This window comes from Kwoniella shivajii, chromosome 5 (genome assembly GCF_035658355.1).
Source record: "Kwoniella shivajii chromosome 5, complete sequence".
Lineage (NCBI taxonomy): Eukaryota > Fungi > Basidiomycota > Tremellomycetes > Tremellales > Cryptococcaceae > Kwoniella > Kwoniella shivajii.
Window position 1 is genome coordinate 105673 of NC_085912.1, and position 12483 is coordinate 118155.

At 42.7% G+C, this 12483-nt stretch overlaps 6 protein-coding genes across 6 annotated transcripts; 2 read left to right on the plus strand and 4 right to left on the minus strand.

The window, feature by feature from the left end:
- Positions 1-111: 111 nt before the first annotated feature.
- IL334_003801 (protein transporter SEC23) lies at positions 112-2958 on the minus strand (the record flags this gene model as incomplete). Its single annotated transcript, XM_062935527.1, has 9 exons — positions 112-135; positions 200-671; positions 728-1305; positions 1360-1599; positions 1656-1814; positions 1873-2187; positions 2269-2566; positions 2687-2858; positions 2919-2958. The coding sequence occupies 9 exons, from the start codon at positions 2956-2958 to the stop codon at positions 112-114; spliced, it is 2298 nt and encodes a 765-aa protein (XP_062791578.1).
- A 988-nt stretch (positions 2959-3946) lies between these two features.
- On the minus strand, positions 3947-4985 carry IL334_003802 (uncharacterized protein; the record flags this gene model as incomplete). The annotated part of the gene is made up of 6 exons (XM_062935528.1): positions 3947-4010; positions 4103-4197; positions 4293-4447; positions 4574-4709; positions 4803-4901; positions 4971-4985. The coding sequence occupies 6 exons, from the start codon at positions 4983-4985 to the stop codon at positions 3947-3949; spliced, it is 564 nt and encodes a 187-aa protein (XP_062791579.1).
- A 405-nt stretch (positions 4986-5390) lies between these two features.
- Positions 5391-8430, plus strand: IL334_003803 (uncharacterized protein; the record flags this gene model as incomplete). The annotated part of the gene is made up of 11 exons (XM_062935529.1): positions 5391-5467; positions 5550-5562; positions 5621-5691; positions 5760-5879; positions 5946-6069; positions 6137-6274; positions 6334-6450; positions 6529-6621; positions 6674-7040; positions 7093-8006; positions 8071-8430. 11 exons carry the CDS (start codon positions 5391-5393, stop codon positions 8428-8430), a joined length of 2394 nt encoding a protein of 797 aa, XP_062791580.1.
- Positions 8431-8868: 438 nt separating this feature from the next.
- IL334_003804 (uncharacterized protein) lies at positions 8869-9494 on the minus strand (the record flags this gene model as incomplete). The annotated part of the gene is made up of 2 exons (XM_062935530.1): positions 8869-9053; positions 9230-9494. The coding sequence occupies 2 exons, from the start codon at positions 9492-9494 to the stop codon at positions 8869-8871; spliced, it is 450 nt and encodes a 149-aa protein (XP_062791581.1).
- A 303-nt stretch (positions 9495-9797) lies between these two features.
- IL334_003805 (uncharacterized protein) lies at positions 9798-10778 on the plus strand (the record flags this gene model as incomplete). The annotated part of the gene is made up of 3 exons (XM_062935531.1): positions 9798-9879; positions 10018-10361; positions 10743-10778. The coding sequence occupies 3 exons, from the start codon at positions 9798-9800 to the stop codon at positions 10776-10778; spliced, it is 462 nt and encodes a 153-aa protein (XP_062791582.1).
- A 245-nt stretch (positions 10779-11023) lies between these two features.
- IL334_003806 (uroporphyrinogen decarboxylase) lies at positions 11024-12397 on the minus strand (the record flags this gene model as incomplete). Its single annotated transcript, XM_062935532.1, has 3 exons — positions 11024-11503; positions 11608-12113; positions 12217-12397. 3 exons carry the CDS (start codon positions 12395-12397, stop codon positions 11024-11026), a joined length of 1167 nt encoding a protein of 388 aa, XP_062791583.1.
- Between the last annotated feature and the right edge of the window lie 86 nt (positions 12398-12483).

Below are 12483 nucleotides of genomic sequence, written 5' to 3' on the forward strand. Positions count from 1 at the left end.
ACTTAAGCTTACACCGCATGTCTATTGGACGTGCGAGAATGCCAGATAACAATAGCATGCATCACTGTATTTTGGCAAAACTTATATACACCTCGACGTGGGAAATCCGATCTAGCTCGTAGAAGCACCAACAGCCTAAAGCAAACACAACGCATGAGCTCCATCACCAGGTTGTTGCAGAAGAAAAAGAAACACTTACCAATCTCTTTAGGTGCTCCATGAATACTTGCAGACTGACATCATCTGTAAAGATAGCTTGACCACCTGCGGGACCTGCGCCGTACATACTTCCAGATTGATGTGTAGTTGAAGGGTTCAATTTTGATAATAAGAATCTCGCTTGCGATCCACCTTGATCACAAACGATATATCTTGGAATAGGTAATCTATCTTCCAATAACTCTTGTGCATCAACGACTGGAGCTTCTAACAATTCTTTAAAGTTGGCATAGTCTTCTTGTTCTTGATAATTCGCTTTTCTCCATTGAGCGACTGTCTCTCCGTGGAAGATCAAAATATGGAAGAATGTGTCCAAAAGTAAAATCACATCAGGTCGGATAGAAACGGAATCTAACAAGACTGGATGAGGCTCAGTGTCGAATCCATATGACATCAACGTTGGCTGAATCATAATGAGAGAATTGTTGACATCGGCATCATTGAGCACATGTCTACGAGAAATGGTCAGCTATAGTGACACGTTCGTGTCTACAATATAACAGCTTACCTGTAGAATGCTGTTTCATCAGGAGAATTATTGAACACTTGTAAGAACTGAGATCTTCTCAAATGGAACATGAATTGAGGGTAAATACTGAAATTTGGGCTGAGCTGGAAGGATGTTGGATCTTCTTTCCTGTAATCCGCGAATTTCTGACACAATCTGATGAGCATTCTATCCAGCCATCTGAGTACATCTGGTGAATCGTCAATTTCAGCTTTGAATACGGCGATTCGAGCCATGAGGACGGCGGCTGCTTCTTGATCAAACGAAGCTGCAATAGAAGGATGTCCTCCTTCTTGGAAAGTTCGAGATATAGTTGTGACTCGTAATCGATATTGACCGGATGAATGTTGATAATGAGTAACGAATTGGATTAGACCTGATTGATTAGGGGATAAAGCTTGACCAGCAGGAGTAACAACTTCAAAGTACACGGCCAAAGAAGTTTTTGGGGTAAGTGAACAAACTTTCCAAGCTGACGTTTGTCCAATACCAATTTCTGTCTCGCCAACGCATTGCGATTTTTTGTTGGCTGAGATAACGTGGCCGATAACACCAGATATCTTGAGTTCTTTGGTAGTCTACACGCAATTTTAAGCAACGTTCTCTCACACAATTCGGTTACAGAAACTCACCAAAACATCGAAAGTACCATTGAAACCCATCTTGAGGTAACCTTGTTCGTCTTTGCCCAGAGTTCGCAAGAAACTTTGCTTGAAAATGGCTGTCATGAACGAGTCGGATATGATCATGAAACCGTTGGTGGCATTTGTGAGCGATTTCATTTCCAAGAGACCGACTTGATCGAGACATCCGGCATAGATATCGATGGCATGACCGTTAGCAGAAGCTCGTTTAGAGAGACCTTCGTAGTACTTCAGAGGACCGGTCAGCATCGTATATGTATGGCTGAGCAGTCGACACAACATACCTTGGTGGCTCGCTTGAAGTGCTTAACGCTGTCTCTGTCGATGTCATGGTGCGATCGAATGGGTTCTCTGAGTTCAGGACTAACGACCAAACCTGGACCATCGGTAGGAGGACCACCGGAGAAGAGCATGATTCTAGCACCGGTGTTAGGGAATGCGCTCTACGTTCGACATTAGCACTAATAAATCTTACGATTCGCGTTAAACGGTTGTTCTCACCTCAAGCAAAGCAGTAGCTACGCCCAAAGCAACACCAGTGCATCTAAGTGGTCTTTTATCTTGGTCTACTGGCCAAGGGTCTCTTTGAAGATTTTCAAGGATGTTTGTAAGTTGGAATTCACATGTCTCAACAGTTTGGAGGAACTTCGATGCTGCTGGAGCGGGTAATGGTTGACCTGGTCTCATTGGTTGAAGAGGTCTAGAGGAAGGATTGAGACCTAACATATCTGCGATTTGCTTAGGTTGATAATCTTTTGATCCTCTAAATACGTATGCCTTTGGGCAATCCGCATACGCAAGTTCGTGGACCATCGCCTGTCACCAACGTTAGTCACTAATGTCGCATTCTCTGTGACTACGATATACAATGAAAGGGGGAAGGACGTTCTCACTCACCATAGTTCCGAAGGTGATCAAACCGACTAAAGCATTAGGAGGTAACAAGCTCAAACTGACGACCAAAGTTTCTCTTAAAGCTTTGAGTTCATCTTCGTCTACACAAGTGTCCACTACGTAAAGAAAGACTGGAGGGATTTGCGCAGGTCTCGAAAGTGTGTATTCGATAGTTGTGAATTTTGGTAAAAGCTCAGGAGGAAGATTGTTAGGTGAAAGATCTTGGTGATAATGTTGAGGGAAAGGATTACGTTGTAAACAGAATGGACATATCCACATTTTACCTCGAACATCGACTTGACTACATAACAGCTTCCCACCATCAGCACAGTTCACCAATATGAATAGTCATATCGAATCGATATTGGGACCGTTCAAAGACTATGAGATTGTGGATGTAAGAAACACGTCATAAACTCACCAATAGGGGTTCAAAATAGCTTTACAAGAACCCTTACAAGTGACAGGTTCGTACATCACAGGAGGTAGATCTTCTCTTTCCTTCAAGGGAGTATATAAGGCAGAGATAGGAACGACAGTCCTTGTAGCTTCGATACGACTGGATGGCCAGACGTTCCATGAGAGCCTGACGCCTGTAAGAAGGGAAAAAGGTGTGAGCTGTCACAAGCCCGTTACGGAATCGCTAAGCTCACCATCTTTATCTTCAACATCTTCGAACCCTGGACCGTTCATCTTGCTATTGCGGTTGTAGTGGATATGCAGCTGGGCGATGTAAACAGTGATAGATGAGATAGTTCAAAACATACTCAATTGACATTATGGAGAGAAGAGTGATAGGTTCCACGCCGCGTCTAGAAAGAACTCCATGTGGCGGTCCTCGAAAGAAGGCAAGTTTGATAATGTTGCAAAACCAACGGAAATAACATATCCTTGTTCGTATAACGGCTAGTATGCTTGCTTGTCACTTATCTCGATGACGCAGGAGACCAGAGTTCGATTCTCTGACAGGGAGTTTCTTTTTGCCTCCTTTAACCCCTCAATCTTTCCCCCATTTTTTCTGACCGCTTCACTTGTCTACACCGTTAGGCGATGAAGGATGAAGATGCATTGCTGATGCTGGTTGTCTTATCAGTGAACGGATATGTATTTCTGGCTTTCATAATTGTGATAAATCTTCATTCCAGACCGTCTTTTCCACACTGGTCTTGACCTTGTGAAGCTCAAACTGCAATAGGCTTTTGCTGATCATTGAGTGTGGAGGCATTGAGATCTAGACCATTTACTCGACTACCGATTATGTTCTTGACGGTCAATACGTCTAGGAAATTGTAGTATCTAAGTCCTACCTCTCGATACGAGCCCAGAAGGCATCTCACTAAAACAGATTACACTCTTTCAATGCTTCACCTGAATGTCTGTGACAATGACCAATGACCGCGATCCATGAGTACGCCCCGTAATCATTCGAAGATGGATGACAATATGAATTATGATGCCGGGTACAATCAACCTTTAATAAGTGATCTGCTCAACTGACACCAGATATTCTTGGAATGTGTATTGTCATGTCATTGAATGTGATTATAAATTGAGCTTCATGCAGTATGATCATCTTGAAACATACTAATCCGCCACCTAGTTGCTCTGCTATTCCCCACCGGCTAATACAACTTCATCACGCCTGTCGATCACTTTGACGCAAGACTCGAAAGTGATCGATTTAGACTGTGAGTTGATATTCGTACTCGTCGCTTCCACTTTGAGAAACCCATAATATCATAGCTCTGTTTATGTGAATTTGAATTAGTCAAACCTGTTATCATTCTGACATAGATGATTTCACGAATAAGGGAAGGTCAGGTCATATGGGACTTACGATACCATTATTCCAGCGTTCATAGCAACGTTCATAATCCCATAATAGACGTATCCTTCGTAATCTGTAATAATATACTTGAGGATAAGAACGGTCTAAGTAGGAAATAGATGTCAGTTAGGATGTTGTCATAGGAGATATCGGATTGGTTTTTCAATTGAGCACGAGTGGTAGTATGTGAAAAACTCACTAAACTTCCAGCTAAACCACCTGCCATTAAAGCCACACCAATGAATAAAACGACTCTCGCTCTTACTGCAGCTGGACCATCACCGCCCCAACTATCACCTGAGAAAGCCGCGTTGAGATGTGACTTGTCGAGTAATGAAGTTATCAGGAAGCCGACTAAATCACACACGAGGGATGTCATCAGTTTTGAGTTCCCATTTGTGAACAGAATGGAAAAGGAACGAAGGACGTCTTCAGAATCTCTCAAAGAAGACGAAATGGTGTATGAACATGGATACTCACGTGTGGAACATATAGCAGGCACCCAATCTACGAAGCTCATGTGTACAAGTACCACATCGTATGGTGCATCAGGTGGTGGTTTGGCATGTGAAGAGATTGTCGCTGCGTCAAAGAGGAAAAAGTATGATAAAGCGAACTACAACCATAGGTATTTAGCACTCGAGTATCCCATGATTGTGAAGCGCATACACCTGTCTTGCTATATTCTAAAGAGACAAGAAGAGCTCACCAATCCCCCTGAGAGATAAGTACCAATCGACCTGACTTTAGGTCCTACCTCAAACCGAGGAAGTGAGAATCGAAATACTCGACGAGGATCGTATGATGCCTACACAGCAATCAACGAGGCTATGTCAGCTACTGCACGGGGTTCCTCCCTCCATATCAGATAGCTTACGTGTGGGATTGACATTGTTACTTGCCTGGATGTTAAACGATTTATCACTGATATTATATCTTAATCATTCATGAATGTAAATAGCAATCATCTCTCGACATCTGGGATTATACGACGTCGTCAACTCCAGTAAGCTATGAACAGGATGATTACGTAATTTTGCTCCGTGGTTTCTCTCCTTTCCCTAATTCGTCATGTTTCCCTAGAATGGGTGGTCCGTGCGCGCGATTCATGGGTTGGGTTGTGAATTGGGAAAAAAGAGGGATAAAAGACAGACGCGACTAATTTATATAAAACATTACATGTTCACATGTTCACATGTTCACAATTTAATCATCTCAACCTTCCATCCTTGTCTTTCCGTCTTCTCAGTTATAATAGAACATACATGTCATAGAGAAGCAGAAAAAGTGGAGAAAGATGGGTATATCAGGTCTATTACCCCTTCTCAAGGAGATAACGGTCAATGGCCACATATCAGAATTCAAAGGTAAAAGGTGAGTCATCGCACGTCTGCACGGTTGATTTTTCTGAAATATGAACGAAGGAGCTGACACGAGATGACAATGATCTGACTAGACTTGCAGTAGACGTGAGTGATGACGAACAGCATCAGATCCACTCTTAGTAAGCTAATATGAGCTCTTTAGGCGTACGTGTGGCTTCATAAGGGTGCTTTTGGTTGTGCGGAAGACTTGGTGAAAGGGAAAAAAACGACAAAGTGAGCTGACTTTAGAGCATTGACGTCCTACGGTGCAGAAAACCTTGCAGCTAACATTCTCATCACAGATTCGTCGACTATGCGATGCATAGAGTTCGCCTACTCCGTTACCATGGTATAACACCATTTATAGTATTCGATGGAGGTCCTTTACCAGCTAAGAAAGGAACGGAAGTGTCAAGAGCAAAGTAAGTTCCATACTCGTTAGCTATTTTGATTGCTTGTAAAACGAACTTATCATTGCATGAAAAAAGGTCACGAGCGGAGAATCTCGAAAGGGCACGATCAATGGAATCCCAGGGTAGATGGAGAGAAGCAAGAGATTTCTATACTAGATGTTTGGACATAACCCCAGAAATGGCTTTTCAACTTATCAAGGTGAGCTCATTGTTAACTGACTCAAATATCTAGAAATCAGCTCATTTCATTCCTACTGTTGAGATAGGCATTACGAGTGGAGAATGTCGATTATGTCGTTGCGCCGTATGAAGCAGATGCCCAACTGTGTTTCCTAGAAAGAGAAGGATATGTCGATGGTATTATAACGGAAGATTCAGATTTATTGGTATTTGGATGTCGCCAGGTAGGCCTCGCTCGCTGCATATTAAAAACCTGACAGCTGACCGAGTGTCGTGCAACCAGGTCGTATTCAAACTCGATGGTAACGGACAATGCGTCTGGATACATCGAGATAATCTAGCTACTATACGTGATTTCCCAATGCACGGATGGACAGATGTTGAATTCAGACGAATGGCGGTGAGACATCTTTCTGTTTGACGGGAACACGTTTCGAGGTAATACGGGATACAAGCGCTTACACCCATAGCTCTTTAGATGCTTTCCGGATGCGACTACCTCGACTCAATCGCTGGTATTGGATTGAAGAAAGCTCACGCATTGATGAGGCGGTTCAAAACTGTCGAAAAGGTGAGCTACTACTCATTGGCCTCTCTGATATCTAAGCTCATATCATATTTAGCTCCTTCAGCATATCCGGCTCGAAGGATCAATGACCATTCCTCAAGATTATCTTGCTTCTTTCGCTCAAGCGGAATTAGCGTTCATCCACCAAAGGGTATACTGCCCACAACAATGTCGTCTTGTACCGCTTAACGACTTTCCCGAAGGAGGATTAGGCGACAGTGATGAGAGGTGGATTGGGCTTGATGTAGACTCTGAGATAGCGAAAGGAATGGCAAAGGGAGACATACATCCCGAGACCAGAGAACCGATAATCGATGAATGGCCGGATTATCAACCGACATCTAGGTCAAAACCCCTCACCGAGAATTATGGAAGGGTCAATATAAATGTTTCCGCCGGACCCATGGATGCTTTTATTACTAGTAAGTGAGCTCACCATCATTCATAAGAAGTATAGCTGAGGGTCATGAATAGGAATGAAGAAGCCAAAGCCTCTTCCAAGACCAGTCGGCACTTTTGGATCTGGACCGTCGCGACTTTCGGACCAAATCACGGAACGACATTTCGCTCCCGCAGCTGTTTCAAGGGAATTTCCTATTTCAACAGGTGTAACAAAGAAAAGCAAATTTTTCTCCAAACCTTCAAAACGAGAAGTCACTCCTGAGCTTGATGAACCGTTACATTGGGAAGAAGAAAGTGAAGAAGTTGAGTCACAACCAGTTGCTGGACCATCCCGTTTTCAATCTTCGCCCGCTCGGTCACCCAGTCCAGCAATCTCTTCAATCAGAGGTGGGGAATCGCCCGCCCGATCAGTCTTCTCAGGCCACGTCCTTACCTCCCCAGGATGTCTTCTTTCAAGTCCGCCAGATTCTCCTTCTCAGGGTATTCCTTTCTCGACTCCCCTGAAGAAAGACAAGAGGGTCAGGGAAGACACTCCACCTTCGCCAACAGGAGCTTCAGCAGGCGAGACCGTATTAGTAACTGCCTCTTCTCAAATTATTGAAACAGCGACAGAGTATGACTACGATATGGAGGTGGACGTTAGACATCATGAAATCATCGAAGTCGAAACTCCGGTGAGAAGAGAAAGGAAATCAATGTCAAGATTATCAACTATGGTCATACCCAATTCTTCATCACCAGCAACATCTTTCGTTCCTGAATCTCAACCTCGCCCTAATCGAAGACTGCAATCTTTCGCATCGAGCGATACAATATCGGAAGAAGAAATTGTCACGCCGTCTCTGGATCAAATAAGCCAAAAGAAGAGGAAAAGAGTCAAACAGGAAGTCGAGGATGAGGTAGTAGACGACAATGAAAGGAAGAACATTGAAAGAGCTAAAGCTGTCGCTCAAAATTGGCGAGCTAAGTACTCTTTTGGACATACTGTGAGCTATCCCTGTCTTGAAAATGCGGAGAAAGAATAGCTAAAGTGACGATGATCTCGTTCAGTCATCCTCACCGGCGCCAGGTGATGCTTCACAAACTCCCAATAGCATCAAAAGGACCAGATCCGATCCTTCGCCCCGATCAAGAGTTGAACCTATCAAACGCGCAACTCTGCCTATAACTTCACAGGCTTCTCGCATCTTAATTCCTAGATCCACAAATGTTCCGGAATCTCAACCGAGTACTCCGTCAACGAGAAAAGAGGATCGAAATCTCGACATCATCAAGGATCAAGAGGACCTCGTCATTCCCTTCAGCTCATCACCGGTATCTGCCATTTCTAACGAAGAGAACATACCCAGTACGGCTGTAGGAGGGAAGACTTGGACTAAATTGCAGAAATACAAATTCGCGAAAAGGTAAAGCGGTGTAGGTATAGGCGAAAGCTACCAGTCGATCATTCGCTGCCCATATGAGAAGAGTGTATCAAAAAGGGGGAGCGGGCTGTACAAGTTGATTGAAACAGATTCAATGAGAACTTAACCAGTAGTGTAAGATATACCTGTTTGTGACATTTATAACGAAGGCTCCAAAACGAGATCAGCAAAACAAAGTGTATGTGAACACGACATGATAACGTATATGCATATGTGATGATGACTTATGATTTTGTTTGTGTTTGTGAAATTGATCGTGCCATTCGTCTCATTGTGCTTTTACCTTCCAAAACATCTATGCAATTTACCTGTATCCACATACAGGTTGATGTTGCGATGGCTTTTTGGATTTGTCGATTACTTTCGACAACACTGTACAAAATTCTGCTGTCCCTTGCATCCCTCATTCTCTATATCACTATCCTTATGAACGTTTCAATACCTCCTTTCTCTCTTTCCTCCTCTGTTCAACTAGTTTCTTGCCTTCTTTCACACTAGCTTGGATTTCAGAAGGTAATGACGAATAATCGACTGTCACCCATTGTTGAGAGGTTGATTGAGGTATTTTCGGATCTGAAATTTTTGGTGATTGACGTGTGTACGGTCGACCTATTGAACAAAGATGACATGATTCGGCGGTAATTAGCTTTTTGACTTTTCGTCGTAATGAAGATTGATTGATTGGCTGGGATGTGACAATATTTTCTTATACTCAATATCTGAGAGATTCGTTATGTCCCGGTATGGCATGATGGGGCTTCGGAGAGATGAGAATCTTGACGTACCTTGCCAGAATTTCAGTCCCCACACTCTTCCTTTAACCTTCAATCTCTCTTGTCTAATGTCCTGTTCACCAATTGACGTAGAAGATGAACCGTCCACCGGTGTCGCTGTTGTTGTGGAAGGAGATGAGGAAGCAGAAGATGTGAATTGTAGATCTTGTCTCGTGACCAAGTAGAAAGAGTTACTAGGCCATTTTGACGGTTTCAACAAGATTGGTTTTGAAGTGGATGGGATCGAAGCTAGTAGTCTAGGTAACGAAAGTGACATCTTTGATGATACGATGCTGTGTGGATTATGTTGCTATACCGACGCTGATGGTGGGGTATGCTATTGCTGTTTCTCTCTTAATTCAGAGCTGTAAGGTATATTTATATTTGATGATGGATGACTTTTTGACACTGAGTTTTCGGACTTTATCGGATCATCTCCGCTCTTTTCCATCTTCCCTCTATCCCTCATCTCATCGGTAATGCCAGTCGACTCTCTAATCAACAGTGTCAATCTCATCTTCATCTTGCATCACATCCACCTCAGATCCATCAGTAGTCCCTCGAGTTGAACGACGTCACGATGAGACCCACACAACTGCTCAGAGCGACAGCTTACAAACCCATGATCCGATTTTTAGGTCAAAGGAAAAACCTTGAACATGGTTAGTCATATTTCCATCTTCTGTTATTCCATCCAGATCTGTGACAAGGCGGGAGAAAAAACATTTGTCTTTTATCCATTCCAAGTTGTCTATACTATACTGAACCCCTTTCAATTTTTTTTTTGGTAATTTGTTTAGGCCCACATCCACCTGCTCCTCATCCAGCTTCACCACCCGAAATAAAAGAATCATTTCAATCTTTTTTAGCAAAGTTGCAATCATCAAGTGGTGGTTCAGGATCAACTTCATCGAATCCCAAAGCTCAAACTTCAAGTGAATCAAGTAAAGGTATAGTCAGATCTGAAGAATCAAAAAACACCTCAACGTCATCCTCATCGTCGACCTCAACGTCATCAAGTCCAAGTGCAAGTGCAAGTGGGAAAGGATCTGGGAAACCTGTTGATTTCGAAAATTACTGGGAAGCTCCAAGTTATCTTTGGACTCCAAAGGAAGTCAGCGAATTTGAGATGGAAGCTGTCATGGTGAGTTGTTCAAACCTCCTCAACGAGTCGGGGTTTGCGAGCATCAGCGAATTAAGCGGAGAGTAATCTAAACTTGAGTGGCTATTGGGGCGATAAGTTGAAGTGGAGTGAGCTGCTCAGATGGGTATATCTGGGTAATTGTGATAAGGGAATGGATCAAAGTTGAGGATAGAATGGAGTGAGAACCGTAGAAGGGATACTGTCGCCTACAATCGTCTATTGCTCCCCGAGAAGAGGTTCAGATCCCTTCTCTTGTAGAAAGGGCAAAGGAAGGCATAACGCTCAGTCGGATCGGCGGACAGATCTGATCCAGGAGGCCCATGTTCAATGTTCATTGTTGTCGAATGATCACTGACCAGTGTATGGAATTGTGTCCTACAGAGCGGTGGTGCAACGGATATTCGAACTGGTCCATAGGTGATCCGCTAATTTCACTACTATCGACAACCGATTCTGATTCACTTGGTTTGATATATGCTTCAACACATGGAGTTTTATCAAACTTGTAATTTGGGTAATTAATTTATAACACATGCATGATGGTGATGTACTTGTGAAAGTGAATAGGGGATACGAGAAATGCAATACTACATTTCCTAAACGATGAGTAATAGAATTCTCTGTTAGACCATTTCTACTAGATCTATCATCAACAACTGAATCTAATCCCTCTTTGAGTATTTGTGTACACATTCCAAAAACCAACCCATATCTTCAGGTTTGACATTTGGTGTTATACCATGACCTAAATTAGCTATCCAACCACCACCTGCCTTTTTCCAATTTGTACTCGCTCTTTGAATTTCTTTTTCGATTCCTTCTTTACCACCATATAAGACTGTTGGATCGAAATTACCTTGTAGATTCACTTTTTTACCGACGTATTCTCTCACTTCAATTGGATCGACCGTCCAATCTAATCCCAAAGTATCATATCCGGTCACATTGGGATCAGATATCAATCTCAATGTGGAAGGTGCATTGGCTCCTTTAGCGAACAAAGTGATGGCTACTCCAGGATGATCTAATGATTTTAAGATGGATTTGACTTTGTGTGAAATATGGATCAAAGGTGGTAAAGCAAATTCCTTGTATTGATATGGTGTCAATTCACCAGCCCATGAATCGAATACTTGCAACATCTTTTATTTTACCCGAACAGAGAAAGTTAGCAAAAGATTATAACTGTTCAAAAAAGGTTGCCGAAAAAAAGAGTAATAACCAAGAACCAAGAAGAAAAACTCACCTGTGCACCAGCTAATACTTGACCGACTAATAATTCCGCACAAACATCTGCTATTCTTCTTAACAATTGTTTTGCTTCTTCTGGATATTTGTATAACCAAGATTTAGATCTTTCGAAAGTTTTCGATCCACCACCTTCACACATATAAGCCATTAAAGTCCATGGAGCACCGCAAAATCCGATCAATGGTACTCTTCCATTTAGACCTTTTCTAGTCAAAGTGATGGCTTCGAATAAGTACCCCAATTCTTTTTGGACGTCGACGTTTTTATTGAGTCTGTCGAGATCTGAAGGTGATAATAATGGTTGAGGTAATACAGGTCCTTTAGAAGGTTCCATTAATACTGTCATTCCCATAGCTTGAGGCACGACTAATATATCACAGAAGATTATACTGGCGTCAAGTAATGAATATCGATCGATAGGTTGAAGTGTTAATGCAGATGCTATTGAAGGTGTTTGACAACATTCAAAGAATGAATGTGATTTACGCACTTCAAGGAATTCTAATGGAGTTTAGGCCCAGTATCAGCGTTGAGTTCTTGAAGATGACATGAAAGACGATTCGAATCTCTGACTTCAGTGAGAAAACAAAATGATATCACTCACCAGGTAAATACCTTCCAGCCTGTCTCATGACCCATACAGGTGCACGTTCGGTTTCTTCACCTTTCGCAGCCCGAAGTAACAGATCATTTTTCAAAGGTGGGAAGGATTTTTCAACCTCCCTCCAGTGTTCAACATTGGCTAATTTCGGTATCGAATGTGATTGTATTTCAGTAGACGTCATTGTCGGTGTCGGTAGTATATCGTATGGTGGTATCAAGGGCAGGAGGTGAGTTGTGATGGAAATGCAATAGATGGATGGATGGATGG